This window comes from Ambystoma mexicanum, chromosome 5q, assembly GCF_040938575.1.
Source record: "Ambystoma mexicanum isolate Mex_15411 chromosome 5q, UKY_AmexF1_1, whole genome shotgun sequence".
Classification (NCBI taxonomy): domain Eukaryota; kingdom Metazoa; phylum Chordata; class Amphibia; order Caudata; family Ambystomatidae; genus Ambystoma; species Ambystoma mexicanum.
The window spans coordinates 113843402-113864745 of NC_090933.1; the positions used below are offsets into that span (position 1 = coordinate 113843402).

Genomic DNA, 21344 nt, shown 5'->3' on the forward strand with positions numbered 1-21344 from the left:
TGTTGTAATTAGTCTCAGGAGGAAGGGGCTAACTGAACAATTCGCTCTCACAGATCAGCCATATCGGTGGGTCATAATCCAATGCAATGTTTAATTGGAGAGCACCCAGTGGTTTGCAAGGTGATGGAAGAGATCAAGATGGTTAAGCACCCCATACCGAAGTACTCATCACTCTGGGATTTCGTATCTGTTGGAGCTGTCCCACTATTGGCCCGACAATTAGGAGCTTTTTAGGAAAGCCTTGCATCTTATATTGTGTACGACCGCAAGGATACCACCATCTGGAGATCTGGCCTGTATTGCAGCGAAACCTCATCCATGTTTAAAGCAAAATATTTCTTACCATCAAATAGCAAATCCAGCACTATTTCTTGGACATCATATTTTAGGTTAGATGCCCTTAACCAGCACGCTTTCTCCCCGAGACATGCCCCAGGCTTCAGCATCATTCTTGGCCCTGAGAGTTACTACAAGAGAGCCTCCTTCACTAAATTAAAGAGGAACGAACATTTCTCTGCAGCATCCTGAAGTAGCCAGTCCGAGAATGTTTCCATCTCATCTAAGATAGGAGAGGATTAGCAGTATGGAGAGGATTAGCAGTACAGAATGGGAGGTGCTATTAAACCTGTCTCAAGGCCATTCTGAATTCTGATGGACAGTTTAGCTAGCCACATCCAGGGCCTTACTCTCACGCAAATAAAAGAATTTGATGTTTAAAAACATCGAAAAAGTTTCATTGTTGATTCATTCTCTGTTATTTAATTCGGTAAAATCACATAGATTGGGGCTAAACCTAACGCCTCCAAGGATTTCACCACCACATCCTAAACTGCCCATTCAGCAGAAGGGGCTGCTCCTACACCATAAAGGAGATGTCCACTCAAGAGGAGCCTCATTCACATTTGATGCTGGAGTAGCTGGCTTAAAGAGTAGTGTGAGAAACCAGAGGGTGTCTCCCCCACTAGTCCTCGGGGGAGGGGATCTCTCAGGTGCCCAGGGCACGGCCATCGCCTTTGGATCCAGACCCTGGGGGTGGACCAGTGTGGGAAGATAACCTGGGTGAGGGGTCTTTGGTGAGTGGGGGTTAGGCAGCCGATGGTGAAATGCAGTATTCCCCCTTTTTTTGTTCATCTAGCCCATCCTATCTTGTAGGATTCTCAGAGGTCCCAACTCACCCCCCCCTTTTGTTTATACACACACTGGGCCGAGGAAGCGGGTGTCTGAGAGTAACAAGACTAACTCTCATACATTGTACTGGACATGTCCCGTTGATCGGGTCAGGCACTTGACTTCAAGTGCATACACTTGATACCAATTAGCTCTCCTCACAGGGATAAAAGGCAACATCTAAAGACACACTCCTAGCAAGGCAGAACACAAGTATGAACAGGTCTTCCGGGGCGAAGCCAAACCTACTGGAGCAGAGCAACGGACCAAGGGACGAGAGAAGCTAGTCGAAAACCCCAAGAGCTCCCTACTGGAGGTCGATTGCCTCTGATAGGCTGCCAAAGACATGTGGAGAAGGTCATATCCTGCAAGTGAAGACTGCATTGTGTTTCAAGGACACCAGCGACCCTTATGGGTGAATGGCAGAGTTGGGGAGGCGAGGCCAAGCCTGTGGTATTAACCTTGACTCGTGAATTGGAAATCATAAAACCAACAAAGAAACGCACACAGCCGGTGAGTGACCTGAGAGACCGTTGTGCGTTAAGATATATTGTTGCCACTTCTAACTTTCTTTAAGTGAAGGCTGCACAAGTGGCTGAGACGCGAGGAAAGGCAGACCTGTGAATGAACTTTGAAGCAAAAACAGCTGTGGAATCAGCGATACTGAGTAACAGGGTGGTCCGGCGAAAGGAAGTAGCCCACTTGAAAGTCTCAGTGAAAGGTGCATTGTTTGTAACGATAAAGCGAATGAAGTGCAAAAGCAAAGTAAGCAGAATTACCTCCTATAGAAGGGGAGAGTGGAAGTTGAACCATGAATTATAAATCGAAGTGGTCCTGCAGAGGTCTGTTAAGAAAGCCATGCACATTCGAAGGTCTTCGACACCCGAAAGTGGTCTGAGCCCAGCTGAGGGAGACCCAAAGTGGTAATAAGCTTGGGGAAGAGAACCCTTTGCAAGTTTTGTTGAATTTTGTGCTGAAGAGGTCTCAGTCCGACAGAGGGAACCTACGTGAACATTGTGTTTGAGGAGGTCTGACCCCGACAAAGGGGGACCTCCGTGATTTTTGTGTTTAAACAGTATTTGGAGGCCTGAACAAAAGACTTTACGTGGAAAGCCAGGCGGGTCTCTATCCACGTTTTGGAACTGTTTATTGTACTGAGAACCTGAACCAGAGTGTGTCATCCTGCCTGCAAAGACCACCTTACTCTGTGGGGTCTAACGTGGGGGAGGAGAGCTACATTTAGTTTAAACACTGATTTTCCATTTGCATACATTTCCCCGTTATACACTTTTTGTACAAGAGATAGGGCAGGCATTAGGTTTTGTTAGCATAGGCCATTTTGATTTGACGGACTCTACTAGGACTGTTTTGTTTATCGTTTGATTGTCGAGACTTCTCCCATCTTAGTTATGGGGCAAAGTAGGAGTTTTCCAACCCCAGAAACTTCAATAAAGGTTTTACAAATTGTAACTATTGTGAGTGTGTCATACTTGTGATACTGTGCCTCCCCTACAGTAGCCATGGGGACTGCTTCTGATGATGAATAGAGGCAGGGGTGATCCTGTGCGTGAGTTTGTCAGTCAAAAGGTCAAAGAACTTGATCAACATAAAGGGAAGGTGGTTGTCAGATTCAGACTAGGATGACTAAGCACCTATTCCTCAGAAGAGCAATGGCAAGAGGATCAACAAGCATTGAAGTCCCCAGCAGCTACAGGATGTTAACATATCAGGCGGAGAACACTGAACATATGTGAAAAGGTTGAGAATTAGACAACTACAGAACTGGCAAAAAAGAAGCGGGGGAGGGGTCTCTGCAAATGACTTCAGCTCCATATCAGGAAACCAAATACCTGAAAACTGTACACTCTAGACCAGCTTCAGGGAATTCTAGTTTCACTCCACATATTGCACCAAAAGGTCATGGGTGCAAAGCTTTGACTCAAACGTTGGGTTTTCAGCTCCATCAATCAAGCCCACATAACCGTCAGTACGCCTTCCTCAAGAGATGCACGTTACCCTATGCACACACAACCATTGTTCCATCATTTTGCTTAAAGGAAGATGTAATGTCATTGTGTGTATCCAGTTCAAACAGTCACTGCTTTATAGGGGAACCTTGGCGATTGTATCCCCATTAGTGAAGAGTAGTGTCAGAAAAAGACTGTGCAACCAATTGATCCAGAACTCCATGACTGGCAATATGAGAAAGTAATTTATCCAAGAGAAAGGCGTGTACTGTTTCTTGTACTGAACAGGCTTTATGAAAGTTGAACACTGATGTTTTTCAGAGATCATGTTATACGTACACCTAAGTCAGGGTGACCATGTTTATTCTCACAACACTATCCATCCACTCAACTCTTAGGAATCAAATCATGTGGAAATAAAACATGATTTAGTGGAAGAAAACAGCAGAGTTGAATATGAACATGGATTTCTGAGTATGTAAAAGAGACCTGGCTAATTTCCAGAGCGTGCATGAGGGGCACTGGTCAGAGAAATTAAAACCCAAACAACACTGCCGAAAAAACCAAGCTTGCCATTCAGGCATATATTATGAAGCATTGGGAATTCCCTTCAACCAGAAATCTACAACAATAACCATCAACCAAGCCAAAAGGTCAGGCTTTGCAAATGTAGCAGGTATGGAAGATTTGGAAAACAGATCCTGCAGGATCAACATCAGGGTGAAAATGCTCCCGGAAACTGTAAAAGACAAGGAACTAACAGAGGAGATACAGGCCATCTTTGCAGAGATTCTGCCGGTCAGATAGCACAGCGATTAGAGCGCTCGCTTTGACATCTGTGCAGAGCCTGCTGAAGCAGGTTCGAATCCCGGCAGGGCCAAACTCAGCCTTTCATCCTTCTGAAGTCGATAAATGAGCACCACACACTGTGGGAAATAAGCAGCGCTCAGATACCTGAGGGTTCGTAGCACTATATAAATGCACAAACAAACAAACAAGAGCTCTCAGATCAGATTGAATTGAACAGAGTACACAGTGTAGGAAAATTGCCCAAAGGCGCAGCAGCAAGACCAAGAGATGTGCTGTCTGCCTTCACTAGATGCGCTCAGAAGGAAGCTGTCCTCTGGACAAGGAAACGGGAACCGATTATGTATAAGGGCCAACAAATAGCCCTCTATCAGGACTTGGCAAGCAGCACATTAGTGAAGAGGAAACAGATGGGCCCCATCCTGAAGGTTCTCAACGGGAAAGGCATTAGATATAACTGGACATTCCCATTCGGCCTAGTGTTCTAATGGGAAGGAATTCAAAAACGCATCACAACGGCACAGGAAGGAGCTGATATACTGCAAATTGAACTTGAGGACAATCCCGTACGGAGCAGTTCACAAACAAACTATTACAGACCCAGATTGAGACCGTGGGAGTGGTCAACAGTCAGGGAGAAAAGAAGGAGGGACCAGAAAGGGAGTAGGCCACATCCAAAAGAGAAGAATGGGGAAAAGGAGACGGGGACACAAGCAGAGTCCTAAAGCCACTGGTGAGACGGGGGTGGTGGGCCTCTAAAGGGAACAATGGAGCAGGAAGGGGAGGAGGGGGGAGAAAACATCAGGGATCAGGAAGGGCGAGGATGCCCGAGGTAGTAGGGGAGAAGGGGCGGGAAGCCTGCAGGGGGAGTGAGGGAGATTTGGGGGGTGAGAGCAGAGGGGCACATCAGGAAGCTCAGAAGGAGGGAGGTCACCAACAGGTGAGGAACAAGGTCGGAGCTACTGTCATTCAAGTGGCTAACACATAATGTTAGTGGGCTTAATTCCCCCCTTAAAAGGAAGAAATTGGAACAGTTCACGAGGAAGGAAGGGCCGGATATTCTGGGGTTGCAGGAAACGCACCTCTTACATAAGGACCAAGGGCGGTTGCGACTGAGGGGATTCAACCTAATTTTACGATCCTCCAGGCAGAACAAAACCGGAGGGGTGGCCCTGGCCATTAAAACACGTTTGACTATAGCGTCACTGAGACATTAAGGGATAAGGAGGGTAGATATCTGATAACTAAGGGAACATACCTGGACATTCCTTACACCATAGCAGTGGTGTACGCACCAAACACTGGGCAGGAGCCGTTTCTGAGGCAAGTCCTGACGATACTGGAAGAGAAAGCATGGGGCCACATTGTCCTGTTGGGGGACCTTAACATAACCTTGGACAGGGAGCGGGATAGGTCTGGGGGTTCTGGCAGAGGTGGGGGAGCAGTGAGGTTTGCGGATTTAAGAGACAGCATTGGGAGGGCGGGCCTAAGGGGTGCCTGGCGGTAGCTGAAGGGGGATGAGGAGGGCTATACTTTTCTTTCGGAGTACACGGGTCTCAGTCAAGGATTGATTACATTTGGGTAACAGCGGGCCTGGTGGGCCAGATTCGCAATGTACAAACGGGCCCTATAGGGATAGCGGACCACAAGACGGTGGTCATTCACATGGAGCTGGGGCGCCAGGACAGAGGTGTGTGGGGTTGGAAATACCCTTAGAGATCCAGTAATTAGAGAGGAAATGAAAGGGAAAATTCAAAACGTCTTCACAGATAACAAGAAAGGGAACACGAGGGAGGAAACAAGGTGGGACGCCTTTAAAGCCACGCTCTGGGGGGAGTTAATAGCAGCATCAGCACAGAGGCAGAAACAAATGGGGGCGTTGGAGGAACAACTCGAGGCTGAGGTAGAGGAGGTTAGACAAAAGGCTGGATCAACCCCATCTAGACACACCATGAGGGGAATACAGGAGGGCGATAGGGCAATTGGAAGTCCTCCAAACTAAAAAGACGGAGGGAGTGCTACTCTCTGTTCGCCAAACGTATTACGCCAAAGCAAACAAGGCAGACGCCGTTCTGGCACGTCTATTGCGGGGTGCGACCTCGAAGAATGCAATCAAGGCTTTAAAAACAACGACAGGGGAGCGGGTCACACGATCCGGGGACATCCAGGAAATGCTGGCAGAATTCTATGAATCCCTCTACGCATCACAAAATCCCCAGCCCGGTACACAGGCAGAGTTCCTGGAAGGGTTGAAGCTGCAAAAGATTGGGAGGGAGGCGCAAGAGGCTCTTAATTGGGAGATCTCAGAAGATGAAGTAAGAAGAGTAATAGGGAACCTACCGCCAAACAAGGCTCCGGGCCCAGATGGCTACACCACCACCTTTTACAAAACCCCCTTATCCCACACATGACATCCCTCTTCAATACATTCAGGTCAACAGGCAGGATAGCTCCATCCATGGAGGAAGCCAAGCTAACCCTTATCCTTAAACCTAACAAGGACCCGGAGTTGAGGGCATCCTACCAGCCCATTGCATTGATAAATGTCGATGCCAAGATAGACACAAAGATCCTGGCAAACAGGCTGGAATCATACCTCCCGGATTTGGTCCATCCGGATCAGATGGGTTTTATTTGGGGCAGTCAGACGGCGGATAATATCCAGAGGGTGGTGCATCTGGTGGAAAAGGTACACAAAACGGACACTCCTGCGATCTTATTGGTATTGGACGCAGAAAAGGCATTTGACCACGTGGAGTGGTCCTTCCTGTTTCGGGTGATGCAACAGATGTGTATCGAAGGAAAGTACCTGACAATGGTGCGGGCAAACTATCAGACACCATCGGCGAGAGTAACAGTGAATGGCACACTATCAAGGCCCTCTAGGCTGAGCAGAGGGACAAAAACAGGGATGGCCCCTCTCCCCGAGGTTGTACGCACTTTATCTAGAGTCCCTCCTACAAGCGATAAGGGCGACGGAAGGGATACAGGGCATCCCGTTTGGGGTAGAACAGTAAAAAGTAGCAGCTTTTGCAGATGACATGCTGCTCACCTTGACGACACCAATTGAATCTATCCGGGCAAGTAGAACCCTGCTGGAGGAATTTGGAGAGGTATCTGGCCTGAGGGTGAATATCAGTAAATCTGAAATATTAAGCTTAACGTTGAAGGCAGAGGAACTGGACGCTTTGAGGGCAAGCACCCCCTTTGTGTGGAGCCCGGGGGAAGTAGATACCTGGGGGTGAAAATTACAGCGAAGTTCGCGGGTTGGTACGTGGCCAATTATCCCCCACTATTAAAGGACATTAAGCAGGACTTCCACAGGTGGAGGAACCTCCGGGTCACGTGACTGGGTCGACTAGCCGCAGTGAAAATGGACACTCTCCCACGGTTGTTGTACCTATTCCAAGTGGTATCACTATTCCAAGTGATACCCCAAGGAGGTGCCAGCAAGCCTCTTCAGCGAGTTAAAAACGAGTTAAAAACCCTGACTAACGAATTCATATGGGAGAGGGAAAAAAGCAAGGGTTAGTAGGAACCTAATGGTGGCACCCAAATGGGAGGGGGGACTTGTGTTACCGAACTTTAAACAATACTATGAAGCTGCACAATTGAGGGTAATTAGAGAATGGCTCCAGGAAGGGGGAAAAGGGCAAAACAAGCAGTGGGTCAAAATGGATAGGGCAGTCACTCATCACAACCTGGCGGAAGTCCTGTGGTTACCGAAATATAGCAGGCCAATGCATCTATATAAGAGCTCTGTAACCATACTAGTAGCGGATAACTGGGACAAGTTAGCGAGAACCAAGGGGATAACGACATTTTCATCCCCCTTCACGCCCATCTTCAATAATGGGGACTTTACACCAGGGATGGAGAGGGGGGCATTTACACATTGGCAGAACGGCAGATGTAGGAGGCTGGGAGACATGTTCAGAGGGGGGAAATATCTTTTGTGGATTGTAAAAGGGAATTCGGGGTTAAGGAGGGGGAAAGACTCTGGTATGCGCAAATAAGACATTGGGTACTAACCCCGGGAACAAGCAAGCGGCAAATAGGGATATAACGCAATTCGAAAAATTCCTCCTATCTAACGATGGGTCTAAGGGCTTAATCTCAAACCTATACAAGATACTGGACAATGCAACAGACAGGCGACAGTGGCCCTATATGAGAAGATGGGAGGAAATATTAGGGAGAGAGATAGGAAGGGAGGAGTGGGAAAGGCTGTGGATAAAGATTCCCAAATTAGCAAGAGCATCCCAACTGCAAGAAGCATGGTACAAGATCCTATTAGGCTTGCATTACACACCAGCCTGATTGCACAGGATATACCCGGGATACACTGGGGACTGTTGGAGGGGCTGCGGGATGATAGGCACGGGAGAAAACATCTGGTGGGGGTGACCGTAAATTGGGCCCTTTTGGCAAGAGGTTCAGAGGGCACAAGACTAGGCCTTCGGTCCTGGGGAGGCTCGACCGCCAGAGCAAATTCTGTTGGGGATGAGGGAGGGCTCCACAGGGGGAGGGGAGGACCTAGAGCTCGAGAGAAAGCAAGGGTGATCCTAACACTGGCAGCTATGACGTTGATAGCGCAGAGATGGAAAAGCGCAGAGATACCCAGGATGCAGGACTGGTTGCGAAAGATATGGGAAATCATCACACTTGAATGGGTGACATACGCCATGAATAACAATGTCCATAACTTTGCAAACGACTGGGGAGACATTCTGGCTTTTCTTAAAGGTGACTATCGGGTAATCTGGTGCCCACAACGCTTAAAATTGTTGGATCTGCAATGAACCTTGGTGACTGGTGCATGGAAGTAATGGGCTTGAAGCTGAGCAGATGTGCCTCAAGTGGGGAGTTCTTGTTTGGGGGGGGGGTTTACTTTGTTGTGAATTCAATAAAATGAGCTTTTAAAAAACCTGACAAGAACATCCAAAGCTGGAAGAGTGACACAACCGCCTTTGGGGTAACCATTGGAGGAAAGGTATGTATGAAGCTGGGGAAGGGAGTTTGGTACTGGTTGAAAGAAGCCGTTTTTAAATCAGCATGGCTGAGACTATTTGAAAGGAGAAGAAGTGGTCTAAGAGCTAGAAGCAGATTTCATGGTAGCTGCAAGACAGGCAAAGAGGCTGCCCTTTCTTGTCCTCCAAGAGGGACTTGCCAACCTGTAGAGGTAGAAGGGGTATTGTGGAGTTTGCCTAATATTGAAGCTGCAGTCCTAGCAGCAATCCTAACTAAATCAGAAGTTGTAGTAGCAGTAAGAGAACTGTGGCCATCAATATTCTTGTCAAATATGTACTAGCTTGAAAAAGTAGAGGCTGAAGCCAACTGTGAGCAAAGGAGCCTGCTCTCACAGTTGTGAAGTAGAAGCATCCTGACAAACTGTGTACAAAAGACGCTGCAGAAGTAGAAAAGTTGAAGTAGAAGGGGTTCTTTTGTCTTTAACTTTACTTGTTCTTTCCTGGAAGGAAGTCATCCAGGAAACTCCATTGGTGCTATTTTTTGTTTGTGTAACTGTAAAAGGAGGATATGTTCTTCAGCAAATCTTTTGCCAGTGGATTTTTATTTGAGTGAACTTTTGTTTATTTGGACCTTTTTCAAGACTTTGGTTAAGACATTTTGTTTCTTGGAGGAAAGTGACTTTCAGACATTCCTGGGGAGCAGGATCTGCCCAGGATCACTAGAAGTCATCCAAGACACTGGGAGTTTGGTAACCTTTAATTTATCTTATTTTTTATGTTACTTTGAATATTTATGTTGTTTAGTGTGAGGCTTAGTTTCGTGAATGCTAGGATGTTTTCCAATAGATCTTAGAATAGGTAGGGACTCCCCTGGTAGAGGTTTAGTTAGGGTTTTCTTTTATAATTTTGTGTCTGATAAAATGGCAAATCCTGAGAAAACGAAACAAAAGAGTCTCACATTACTGACCCCTCACAATTCACACTGCCTAACTGGGACATTCAGCTCGCCTCTTACCCGAACGAAAGGAGAACAGGGAGGGGAACGGAGCACAAGAGAGCACCGTAAATGCGCATGACATCACATGATCTGCTCGGATATCAAGCAACCCCTGTTTTCCACCTTTCAGTAACAATGTCTGCTGCCGGTAAAACGTGGGAAGTTAGACCATGGAAAGGGAGTCTTATGCAAGTGAGTGCCAGACATCACCCATGTAACACACGAGAAAAACATATTTTACACTGGCTCTACTGATGGTCGTGGACAACCTCAGTATTTCACTTGGCCAAGTCATCTTTCGCGCTAAAGGTGCAGCAAGGCACACTGAATTAATGTTCTGAGACAATATGTGATTTTTGGAGGGATGGCAACAAACTACTAATTTTAAGTCCATAAGCTCAAGATTGTTTTAGGCGCTAAATCGAATATATCCTATTGAATACCATGCAGTAAAATAAATAAATAAATAAAACAAACCTTTGACGACAGCCCATTTTCTTCACCAAAATACACCAGCAGCTCATTTAATTCAGTTGGTGTAGCCTTTGTGCCATCAGCTTTCTATAGTCTGACCTTTCACAACATGTATTCTGACAAATGTAAATTTGGTGGCCTACCTTTTGTTGCAAAAGGGATGGGTTGTGCAGAATGGTCTCATTAACTTCCAACAAACGACCTCGAATACAGCTGCAACCAAAACAAAAACATATACAACTGTTTAAATGTAATGGAACATCAGGCGGTAATAACTTTGGTTCTAGTAAGTGTTTGAATGTGGTTATACTGGCATAAAAGCCTTTACTAAAGATGTTATCCACAGAGATGCGTGAGAATGAACAGAAAAAAGAGCTACTAAAACCAGCATTTTAAAACAACAATAAGGACATTGAAGTACACTTAAAGCATATGTTTTGAATTCAGCTTGAGGTTTTCTACCATAACAGCTTTAATGCAAGATTAATTCACACAAACGTGGATAATCACAATGTGACCATTACCACAAACACGCACTCAACATTTTATGACTTATTTTTCAGGGAAGAGTGCCAGACTCGAGGTTGGGAAGTGGGGCATCTACCCCCTTCCCAGCTTCTGTGCATGAGGTGGCAGTCAGCCCTCTGAAAAGGGAGAAGCACATTACTGGCTGAAATACCCAAAGTGCATGCAAGCGCATAAATGGGAGAATTTCCACGCATGTGGTCGTGGATGGACCCTGAACCAGCATTTATCCCATTAACACCGATCCCCATGTGAAAGAGCTTGAACCGCAAACACCAGATGAAGGAAACACGCTGGAGACTATGGGAGAAAGAATCAAGCGGCCACCATGACAAGGCTACTTGATTCCAAGATGGCGACACTGCCTTTTATGGCCTCAGCCAACTGAGTTGCAGACTGCTCATTGATATTTAGGAGTATATTAGTCACACTGGAGTGGGGGAGGGACTGCATGCCACGGTCAAATCCCCAGGCTACACTGATTAAGTGGGGGCACTGCGTGGGCTAGCGTATGATGATCCCCTTTAACCCGCAGCACAGAATATAAACAGGACCCAAGTCTGCGGTTGGTGTAGGAGGAGAGCAGAAATTGAAGGCGAGCAGGAAATGGCAGGAAGGTGTGAGTAGGCAGTGCAAGGCATGCTAGGAGGGAAGGATCAGAAGGAAGGAGGAAGCCATTAAATGTAGATAGGAATGAAAAATTAAGGAAGGCATTGTAGAAGGTATGGACCAGGAGCAAGAAGAGGAGTTGTAAGAGGTCAAGAGAGAGCACCATCTGCAGGACGGTGGGTAAAAAAAAAAAAAAAAGGTGGTGTATAGTAAGTTTCAGTGAAGAAACCCCGCATTTGCAAAGCCAAGTCAGACAAAATACAGCGGGAGTACAAAGAGATGGAAGGCAGAATCAGAGCCGAAGTTGGGGATAAGCCAAGGTACCAGGTCTCAGATGAGATAGTCAAGTACCTTGTGGAGCTGGAGACTGGCAGTGCCCAAAACCTTAAAGAAAGCAAACAGATCAGATCACAATAGGCTGGCCAGGAGCCACAATCCAAATCTATTAGCCAGCCATAAAAATGGGACTTGGCACCTCGATTCTGTACATACACACTTACTCGCCAAGAGCCAAATGTCAATAGCCATCGGCAAGTGGCAAATGCACATTTTGCACCCTGCTTAAACAAAGAAGGAAGACTGAAAAAACAAGAGGTAAGCTAGCCAGGAGAGTCATAATTCAGAGCTGGTCGGATTGGCAAATCCACCAAAGATACTATAGCAGTCACAAGTTAAGAACTACTAACCCAGAAGCTCCCCCGGGCACCGGAAACCAATATGTAACCTAGAGATCAAAGCCCAGATGCGAAAGCTTAAGAGAAAGCAAAGCCTCTGGTAGGCTCCTGCGAGACCAAACCAAAAAGGGAGCAGCGTGGTGAAAGCAGCATTCCATTGACCAGATACATGTTAGATTGCCCTTGGCAGGAAACTACAATGATAATGGCCAGAAACCAGATGCAGGACGTACAGGGAAAGAATAGACTCAACCACGGAGGGCCGAACATGGCCCATGAAGGCGAGCATTTTCCTAAAGATAAAGTCATTCTCAGACTCAAAAATGGAATCCCACGGAAACGAACCAGAGGAGGCGAGCACTCTGGATGAAATGGAGCAGTGGCAGAAAGATGACCATAATCAAGAAGTACTGATACAGAGAGCAATCAAAACCTGTGCCACCAGGGACTGGCATCGGAACAGACATTACGGAGATGCTGTAGAGCTAAGGATGTAGTGATCGTGAAGAAGCAGGAGAGCAGTAAAGGAGCAGAATTAACATCTGTTCTACCTAGCCTTAAAGATGATTATTGAAACTCAGGACTCCATTGTCTGCGCCCTCCTCCATTCTGATGGGGTAGGGAAACTCATATTTGTACAGGTTAGCTTTAGCACAGTGTGTCGCTATTTATAGAAGCTGCTGCTAAAACGTTAACAGACCAAGCATCCAAGAGGTTAACATGGAAACAATGCAAAACAGCAGATATGATCATTGATTGAAAACACTTTCAAGTAGAAGACTGGTGCAACACATGTACGTTTTTTGACAAATGTTCAAGGCCTTCAGTTTGCTGTAAACGGCTGGGACTGAACTGCTCCAGTTGTGGCTAGAACAATCGAAAGGAGATCCGTGATGATGCAATGCACGATATTACAGTTGGTGTCCAGAGTGAAGCCTTCACCCCCCTCTGTGTACCTCCCAAACTATACTTGCTAAGATTCTTATCTACTGAGATAGAGAAGCAATGCTGAAATACGCTGAAATACGCAAGGACTGAAGGTAAAATGAGCCGAGGCTCATCCTTCATGTTCCTGGACTATACTAGGTGGTCTTTGGGGAGTGGAAGTGGGACACTGAAGGGTGAGATGCGCTATCCCCTTCCTTATGACACCTTTGCCCCCATCCTACCAGGTAGGATACTTAGAAATGCAGCCCCCCCTTTTCTGACACACTTTCTTGCGGACAGTCCATCGTGAGCGACAACGGACTAACATGTCTCAATGTAAGGGTCAGGCAATTACTGATAATTACACACACCTGACTTCCATCACACTTCCCCACATAGATAAAAGGCAGAGCACAAAGGCACACTCTGAACAAGGCCAAACGCAGTCGGAAGCAGCTATTCCGGGATGCCGTTTAAACCAAGGTGAAAGGCGGCGAGACCAGAGAGGACGACAAGGAGGAGTTACCCATGACCTTTTCACGAAAGGATCACGACTTTCAAGAAACCTCAAGGAAAAGAAACATAAGACCAGGAATTACAGCTGACGAACAGTGTAACGTGTGTCAACGGTACACAGGGCCCTCCTGCATTGATAGCCAAGGCGGGGAGAAGTGCTTGCCATTTTGGTACTGTCCTTGACTCCCAACAGCAAAGCAACGCCAATGAGTTCAGCACAGCCGGTGAGTCGGGAAAAACTGATAGCAGGCCGGACTGTGTTATGCTCAAGGTTGCAGGCGGCAATATTGTATGAACAAAGAACTTGTGTGCCATTGAAATTTAGGAAAGAAAGTTATGTACCAGTTACAGAGTGGTTTGGCGCCTTGTGGGTGCTCACTCAAAGGTCTCTGTTCAGTACCCTCCTCCCCCAGAACATGTAAATATTGACTGGTGAAATCGAAGTCGTCCTGCAGCGGGTTAATTTAAATCCTGTGCACATTCAAAAGACTTTGATAGTCTGCAAACTGAAATTGGTCTGAGCCCGGAATAGGGGGGCCTGAACCCGGAAGGAGGGGGGGGAGGGACGGCGGGAGGGGGAGTAAAACTCACTCATGAAGATGTTGTTGTAGCAATTGTGAACCCGACTGAGGGATGCCTGCGAATTAAAGTTGGTCCGAACCTGGCTGGGGGAGACTAATTGTGAAAGAAGTACCTGAGCCCGGCTGAGGAGGATCCCGGCCGAAGAGTAAAGTGCCCAGACTTGAATAATTGAAAGGAACCTTTCTCTGTTGTTTTTGGTGTCCACGGGCCCTCTGAAGCAAGAGACTGACTAAAAGAGACTTGGGCACAGAAAGCCTGGTGTTGGTAAAAGGAACTGTGACCTTGTGCCAAAGAAGCCCACGAGTGTGCTGTGCTCGAGTGACCCGCCTTGTCCCGTGCTAAAAACGTGGGGGAGGGTGGCCAACAGCCTAAACATCCTGACTTATCATTTTATGAACACTTCTTTCTTTTTGTGAACATTATCCCACACTATTTTGTAGCATAGCAGTAAGGATTGGCAATCGCTTTTATTTTTAGTATAGGCCCTTTTTATTCGACTAAACTCCACTAGGACTGTATTATTATTATTTGATGGTCGTATCGTGCTCCCATCTTAGATTTAGGTTTAGATAGGCATTTTTCACACCCCTGATAAAGTTCAATAAACGCCCTTGAACTGTCATCAGTTGTGCCTGTCTTACTTTGACACCATGCCTTCCTTACACAATATCCTGCAAAAGTAATGATCTTGTATAACAGCCAGGGATGTTATTTGGGAATCACCAAGGGTCGCAAAAGCGACCCTTGTGCTCTCCCTTGCTACCCTAGTGGGGGCTCCCACAGGCCCTGCGGTGCAGGGTCCCTGCCGCATCAGATCTGGGGGTACCCCGGTACAGTCTTCACAAATCAGGGTGAAGGCTGGGCCGGGGCTTGCAGCGTGAGAAGGAAGCGCTCAGTAGGGAATGGAGATGACCGTGACATGTGGCACGTGCCATGTGCCAGGTCCAGCTCCAACCACTTCTCTGCCGGCTTCCTCGTGGCTCATATACAGGAACCTGGAAGCTCTCCCATCTTCCTGGTTCCTGTTTGTGAGCAACACAGAGGAACCGAGGGTGACCTGGAGTAACAGACCAAATCTGGAAATGTGATGTGTATTTTGCATTTGTGAAGTGCTTGTCGGATTTATGTATGTGCAATGGGTATGTGAAGGAGTATGAATGTGGTAGTGTGTGTTTAAATGTTCGTGGTGGGTGGTTGTGTACCTGTGTAGAGAATGCAGTGAGAGTGGATGTAAAAGAAGGTGTATGAGTGAGTGACTGGTGTGTGAATGAGTACATTTTAAGTTACTCACTGTAGTGACGAACGTACTCTTAGTCCTTAGTCCCCTTTCCTCCATACTGCATGGGCGTCCCACACTTTCCTCCATGCGCTGCCATGACTCTGCCCTCCGGCGCCACACCTCAGTCCCCATAGACGCGTCGACAATAGATTTAACATTGTCTAATGACACCAGTTTTATTAGGGGGGAGGTTGGTTGGACGTATGGAGAAAAGGGTACTAAGGACTAGGAGTACGTTAGTCATTACGGTGCGTAACTAATGACTCTTACGTCGCATCCCCGTTCCTCTATACTGCATGGGTGATTACAACTGAGTGTAGCCCCAGGGTGGAGAGGAGACCCTCCTTAAGCAAACAGGTTATTAAGAACTGTCTGTCCAAAAGCTGATTCTGCTCTAGAGCCGGCATCCAAACAGTAGTGCTTGCAGAAAGCCGATGGGGTGGCCCATGTGGCCGCCCTGCTTATGACTTGCCAGGGGACATGCCGCTGGAAAGCAATGGCCGTTGCCTTGGCTCTGACTGCGTGGGCGTGCATGTTGGCCGGCAGTGGCTTGTGTTGCCCCTCGTAGGCTTCTTTGATGGCCAAGACCATCGAATGGGTTATGGAGGCCTTCGAGGCCTGATACCCCGGTCTTGATCCTCCGAAGGCGACAAAAAGAGCGTCCGACTTGCGGAAGCCCTTGGTCCTGTCTAGGTAGAATTTCAGGGCACGCCTGACATCAAGGCAGTGCAGCACAGCACTCTCTGTGCCTCGTCTTTGGGCTCATGGAATGCGGACGGCACCTTAGGTAGGAATGCTGGTGCGTCCGTAGGAATACCTTGTCCTTGTGAAACGTAGTGTATGACTCCGAGGCGACGAGAGCATGGATTTTGCCGATTCTGCGAGACGAGGTGAGGCCGACTAACAAGGCTGTGGTGACCAGCCTGATGTCCGCGATCGCCATTGGTTCGAATGGTTTGTGCACCAGAGCAACCAAGACTATGTAGAGGTCCCACACGGGGTGCAGCCTCTTGATGGGCGTCTAGAGCCTGGCGAGACCCGTCAAATGTCTCCTGACAATTGGGTTGGAAGAGGAAAAACTCTCCTCCTCCGAGTTTCTGTATATGCTGCAATGGCTGCCAGGTAGGTGCGGCAAGTGTCCACCTGCACACCTTAATGGCGAGATGCGCCTAACAAGGAGAGCACATCATCCAGGGAACATGTCAGAGGGTCAGAGCCCTTCGAGTCTGCCCAGTGACAGAACCTGGTTCACTTGCTTTTATTCTGGGCCCGGGTAGATTTGCTCCTGGCGCCCTGTATGATCTCTAGATTAGCCTGCGAGAGGCTGAGATGTCCTAGCATGACTTGTTCAGGAACCACGCTGTGAGGGCTAATTTCTCTGGTTCAGGGTGCATGACCCTGCCTCCCTGCTTCGCCAGAAGATGTGCTGGGCCTGTCAGCAGGCGAATGGGAGGCCTCTCCGAGAGGCTGAGCAGCTCCGAAAACCATGGCCTGGCTGGCCACCGTGGAGCTATTAGGATGATGCTGAGGAGGCGAGACTCCTTGATCTTGCCTACCACCCTGTGAATCAGGGGAGTGGGCAGAAAGGCGTATGCTGTCATTCCGTCCCATCTGATCTGAAAGGCATCGCCAAGGGAGCCCGGGTCCTGGCCCTGCCAGGAGGCGAAAAGTTGGCACTTCTTGTTGTCCCGGGAGGCAAAGAGGTCCACCTGAGGGTGACCCCATTCGCGAAAGATCTCCTGCAGCATTAGGTCGTTCAACTGCCACTCGTAGTTGTCCACTCCCAGTGTGCTGAGCCTGTCTGCCTCCAGGTTGGATTCCCCCGGCAGGTGTACCGCCTTGCGGTAGATGTTGTTCTCCAGGGCCCATTCCCACATGCTGACTGCCGGCCTGCACAGTGGGGTGGGGGTGTCTGGTACCTCCCTGCTTGTTGACGTAGAACATGCTGGTCGAGTTGTCCGTCTGAATGAGGACGACCTTGCCCTCGATAACCGGAAGGAAGGCCCTGAGCACCAGCAGGATGGCCCTCAATTCCAGCCAATTGATGTGGTACTCCTGCCGGGTCCAGGTGCCATGGACGCAGTGGTTGTCCGGGGTGGCCCCCAACCCTTGAGAGAGGAGTCCGTGGTGATGGTGACCTCTGGTGGAGGTTGCTGGAAAGGCTTTCCCGTCGCAGGCCCTGGACCACCATGTGAGGTCCAGGTGAAGCGACGGAGTAACGTTGATCATCTCTGACTGATGGCCCCGTTCCTTGTTCCAGGATGCTGCAAATTGCTTCTGTATCCTCCTCATCCTGAGTCTCGTGTGGGAGACGGCCAAGAGGACTGCTGCCATGAGACCCAGTAGGTGTTGGTACCACCAGGCCGAGGTCACTTCTCTGCTGAGGAAGTGCGCTGTGGCCCTCTGGATGGCTATGATCTTGTCCTCCGAGGGAAAAACTTTCTCAGAGCACGTGTTCCAAATGAGGCCCAAGAAGGTCAGTCTCTGCGTGGGCTGCAGCTGTGACTTCTTGAGGTTGAGTGAAAAACCCAGCTCGTCCAGTGTGTTCACAAGAGCGTGGGAAGTATGGTGTACTGCTTCGGAGATGTAGCCCTGACAAGCCAGTCGTCAAGGTACGGGTAGATGTGGTGGCCCTGCGACCGTGGATGGCCGCCACAGAGTTCATCAGCCGAGTGAAGACCCTGGGGGCCGAATTGAGGCCAGAAGGAAGCACCTTGTATTGGAAATGACAGCCCATGATCCTGAATCGTAGAAAGGAACGATGCGGCTGCCTGATTGGGACGTGTAGGTACGCGTCCTTCAGATCCAGGGAGCACATCCAGTCTCCCTTGTACGATGTCTCCGCTATCGAAGCTGGCATAACCATGTGATAGTATGTTGAATGTTCTGGGTGGGTGCGTTCCTGTGTGGAGAATGCAGTGCAAGTGAACTTGAGTGGTTTATGGGCGAGTGGTTTATGGATGAGTGAGTAGGTGGGGGTGCGGCGTGTGTATATATATATATATATATATATATATATATATATATACATACATATACATATATATATACACACACACACAAATAAATGTTCTGGTTGGGTGCCCATGTATGTGAGAGAAGGTATATGGGTGAATGGGGTGGGGGGTTTGTGTGTGCATATATATATATATGCATTTTTGACACATGCTTTATTGACTTTGCACGACTTATTGGTATTTTCGGGCAAAGCCAAGTTCATGTGTCCCCTTACCTGTCTAGAATGGCATTTTGGTACAGTCAGTCTAGCCGTTTCTTACTGTGGCATGACATTTATTACTTGTCATCTTTGATAAAGAAAAGAATGATGAGAAGTATTACCTCTCTAGCCTGACATTTTGGTGAAGTGTCCTGTATACTTCTTGATGAATGAGGATACTGTCTACATAGGAAGACTTAACTTCCCAACAGTCTGGGTGGAATGGTTGAGGAAGAGGAAATAACATGTCAAGGACTCTACTATTCTTGAAGTTTTCATGCCCCTGGGCACTCGTCATCACTGCGATGCCTCAAAGAAGCATGGGTGTGCCCCCTCCTAAAGAAACCAATACTTGACCCGCCCACCCCCAGCAACTACAGACCCATAACCACAGTTCCATTCCTGCTAAAGATCCTGGACAAAGCAGCCAACCTACAAGTACAACAGTTCCTCGAAGCCAATAGCCTCCTCAGCCTCCGTCAGTCTGGCTTTCGCCCAGGCCACGGAACAGAAACAGCCCTACTCGATTTAAAAAACCAAATGGACGACGTCAGGGACTCAGGAAAACCTGCCCTACTCCTCATCTTGGACTTGTCAATGGTTTTTAAACTTTTTGACCCCAAAACCCTCTGTCACCACCTCTCACCCTCGGCACACTTTTCCCATCGCCACAGCATGGATTGCATCATTCCTGCAAGCCATGAGAGTCTCTGACCAAGCCTGCGCTAAACCTGACACCATCCAGTGTGGAGTGCCACAGGGTTCATGCATATCCCTGCTCTTTATAACATCTTCACCAGACCACACTTCAACAGACTAGACTACTGTAACACCCTCTACAGCAGTGCTAACAAAACCACTATCCAAAAACTCCAAATACTACAAAACAATGCCATTAGAGCCGCATTAGGCATCAATAAAAGAGTGCACATCTCTGCAATCAGACGCCACCACAAATGGCTATCTATCCATAACAAAATACAATTAAAAATCACCTCCTTGACACAAAGTACTACGTAATGTCGCCCCGAGCTACCTAATTGACAGAATATCTAGAAGAACCTCCAGCAGACCGTCTAGAACTATCAACACTAATTGCTTGGTAGTACCCAGATTTAAATCTTCTAAGATTGGCGGCAACAGTTTCCCTGTTAAGGCCGCCAAACTTTGGAACTCCCTACCACATCAATTAAGAGCGGACCTCCCCTATTCCTTCTTCAGAAAGAACCTCATCACCCACCTCAATCTGATTGAGAACTAGTCCCTTTGAAAGTTTGTACATTAGTACGATGTGCTGCTAGATGGTAAATTTTGGTAAAATGTGTACATCCCTATGTACCAAGATGTAATTAATTCTGCTTCTCCGCGCAACGTTTTTGTATACTTTATACTGTATATTGTTTTATTTCTTGTCTATTGTGATTATTCATACATTGCCTGTACATTATGTAACTTGTGTAAGCTTTGCATATCCTTGCTGCACCCTGCTACTCTTGGGTCTGGTGTGCCTTATAAATTCAATAAATAAACAAACATTCTGAATTTGCTAGGTATCACATATACGAACTACGCTGACGACACACACAAGTCCTACTTCCCTTATCTGGCAACTATGATGCAAAAACCCTCAACGGTGCCTACTCCACCATCCAGGCCTGGATGGCAGAGAACTGGTTGTGCCTGAAAGGAGACAAAACAGAGTTATTCTTGATTGGATCCACTGAAACTCTAAAGAAACTTGACAACCAATACCTAATCTTCACCATTGACAACACTCAAATCACAGTTTCTCATACTGTAAAGACCCTCAGAGTCTAACCTGGACTCCAGCCTTTCCATTGGGTCCTCCGCAGCATAGCACTCTAAGCTTCTCAATGCAGCCAGACCCTTCCTGATTAAGCAAACCTGCCTCGCCAGAGCCATAACTGGATCCCAACTAGACTATTGCAATGTCCTCTTTGCTGGCACAGCTACAGAAAATCTTGAAAAAAAACGCCAATCCATTCAAAACAATGTGTGCCGTGCCGCCATTGGCATTCCCAGAAGGGACCACATCTCAGCTGCCAGGAAACATGCCCATTGGCTACCCATCAAAGAATGAGTCATCTTTAAAACACTTGCCCTAACCAATAAATGCATAAACCACGCTGCCCTGCAATACCAAACACAAAGAATGATCAGATCATCCTCAACCAGAACTCCATACGCCAACCTACTCGCAGTGCCCAAAGTCAAACAAGCTAGAGCTGGAGGATCCAGCTTCCCTTTCATCGCTGCCACTCAATGGAACTCCCTGCCACCTCGCCTTAGAGGAGCAACATCCCACTTAGCCTTCCGTAAAGCAATCAAAACCTTGTTATTTGTATGAACCTGCCGGCTGTTTAGACATTGTACATAACATGTCATGCAAAGCACCACTTGTCTATACCCAACTCCAAGTAAACGTCTTTCATGTAACTCGTGATGTATGCTCCATGTAACTAAGTCATCTTCCTGTAACAGCGCCCCGATGCCCGTGCGCCGTCACAAATTAGGCAGAGTGACTTTTGCCTGTGGCTAGTGATGTGCAACTTAATTTTGCATCCTGATCATATTACACTTCAAATAGATCGAAACAGCAACGTGAACCCCAA

At 47.6% G+C, this 21344-nt stretch overlaps 1 protein-coding gene across 1 annotated transcript in view; it reads right to left on the reverse strand.

Annotated features, from left to right (window-relative positions):
- The window catches only part of ABITRAM (actin binding transcription modulator), a 279066-nt gene that overhangs the window by 32489 nt on the left and 225233 nt on the right, over window positions 1–21344 (reverse strand). The window contains exon 5 of the mRNA XM_069620629.1: window positions 10526–10595. Coding sequence (XP_069476730.1) covers window positions 10526–10595 — 70 coding nt within the window. The remainder of the gene's footprint in view (window positions 1–10525; window positions 10596–21344) is intronic.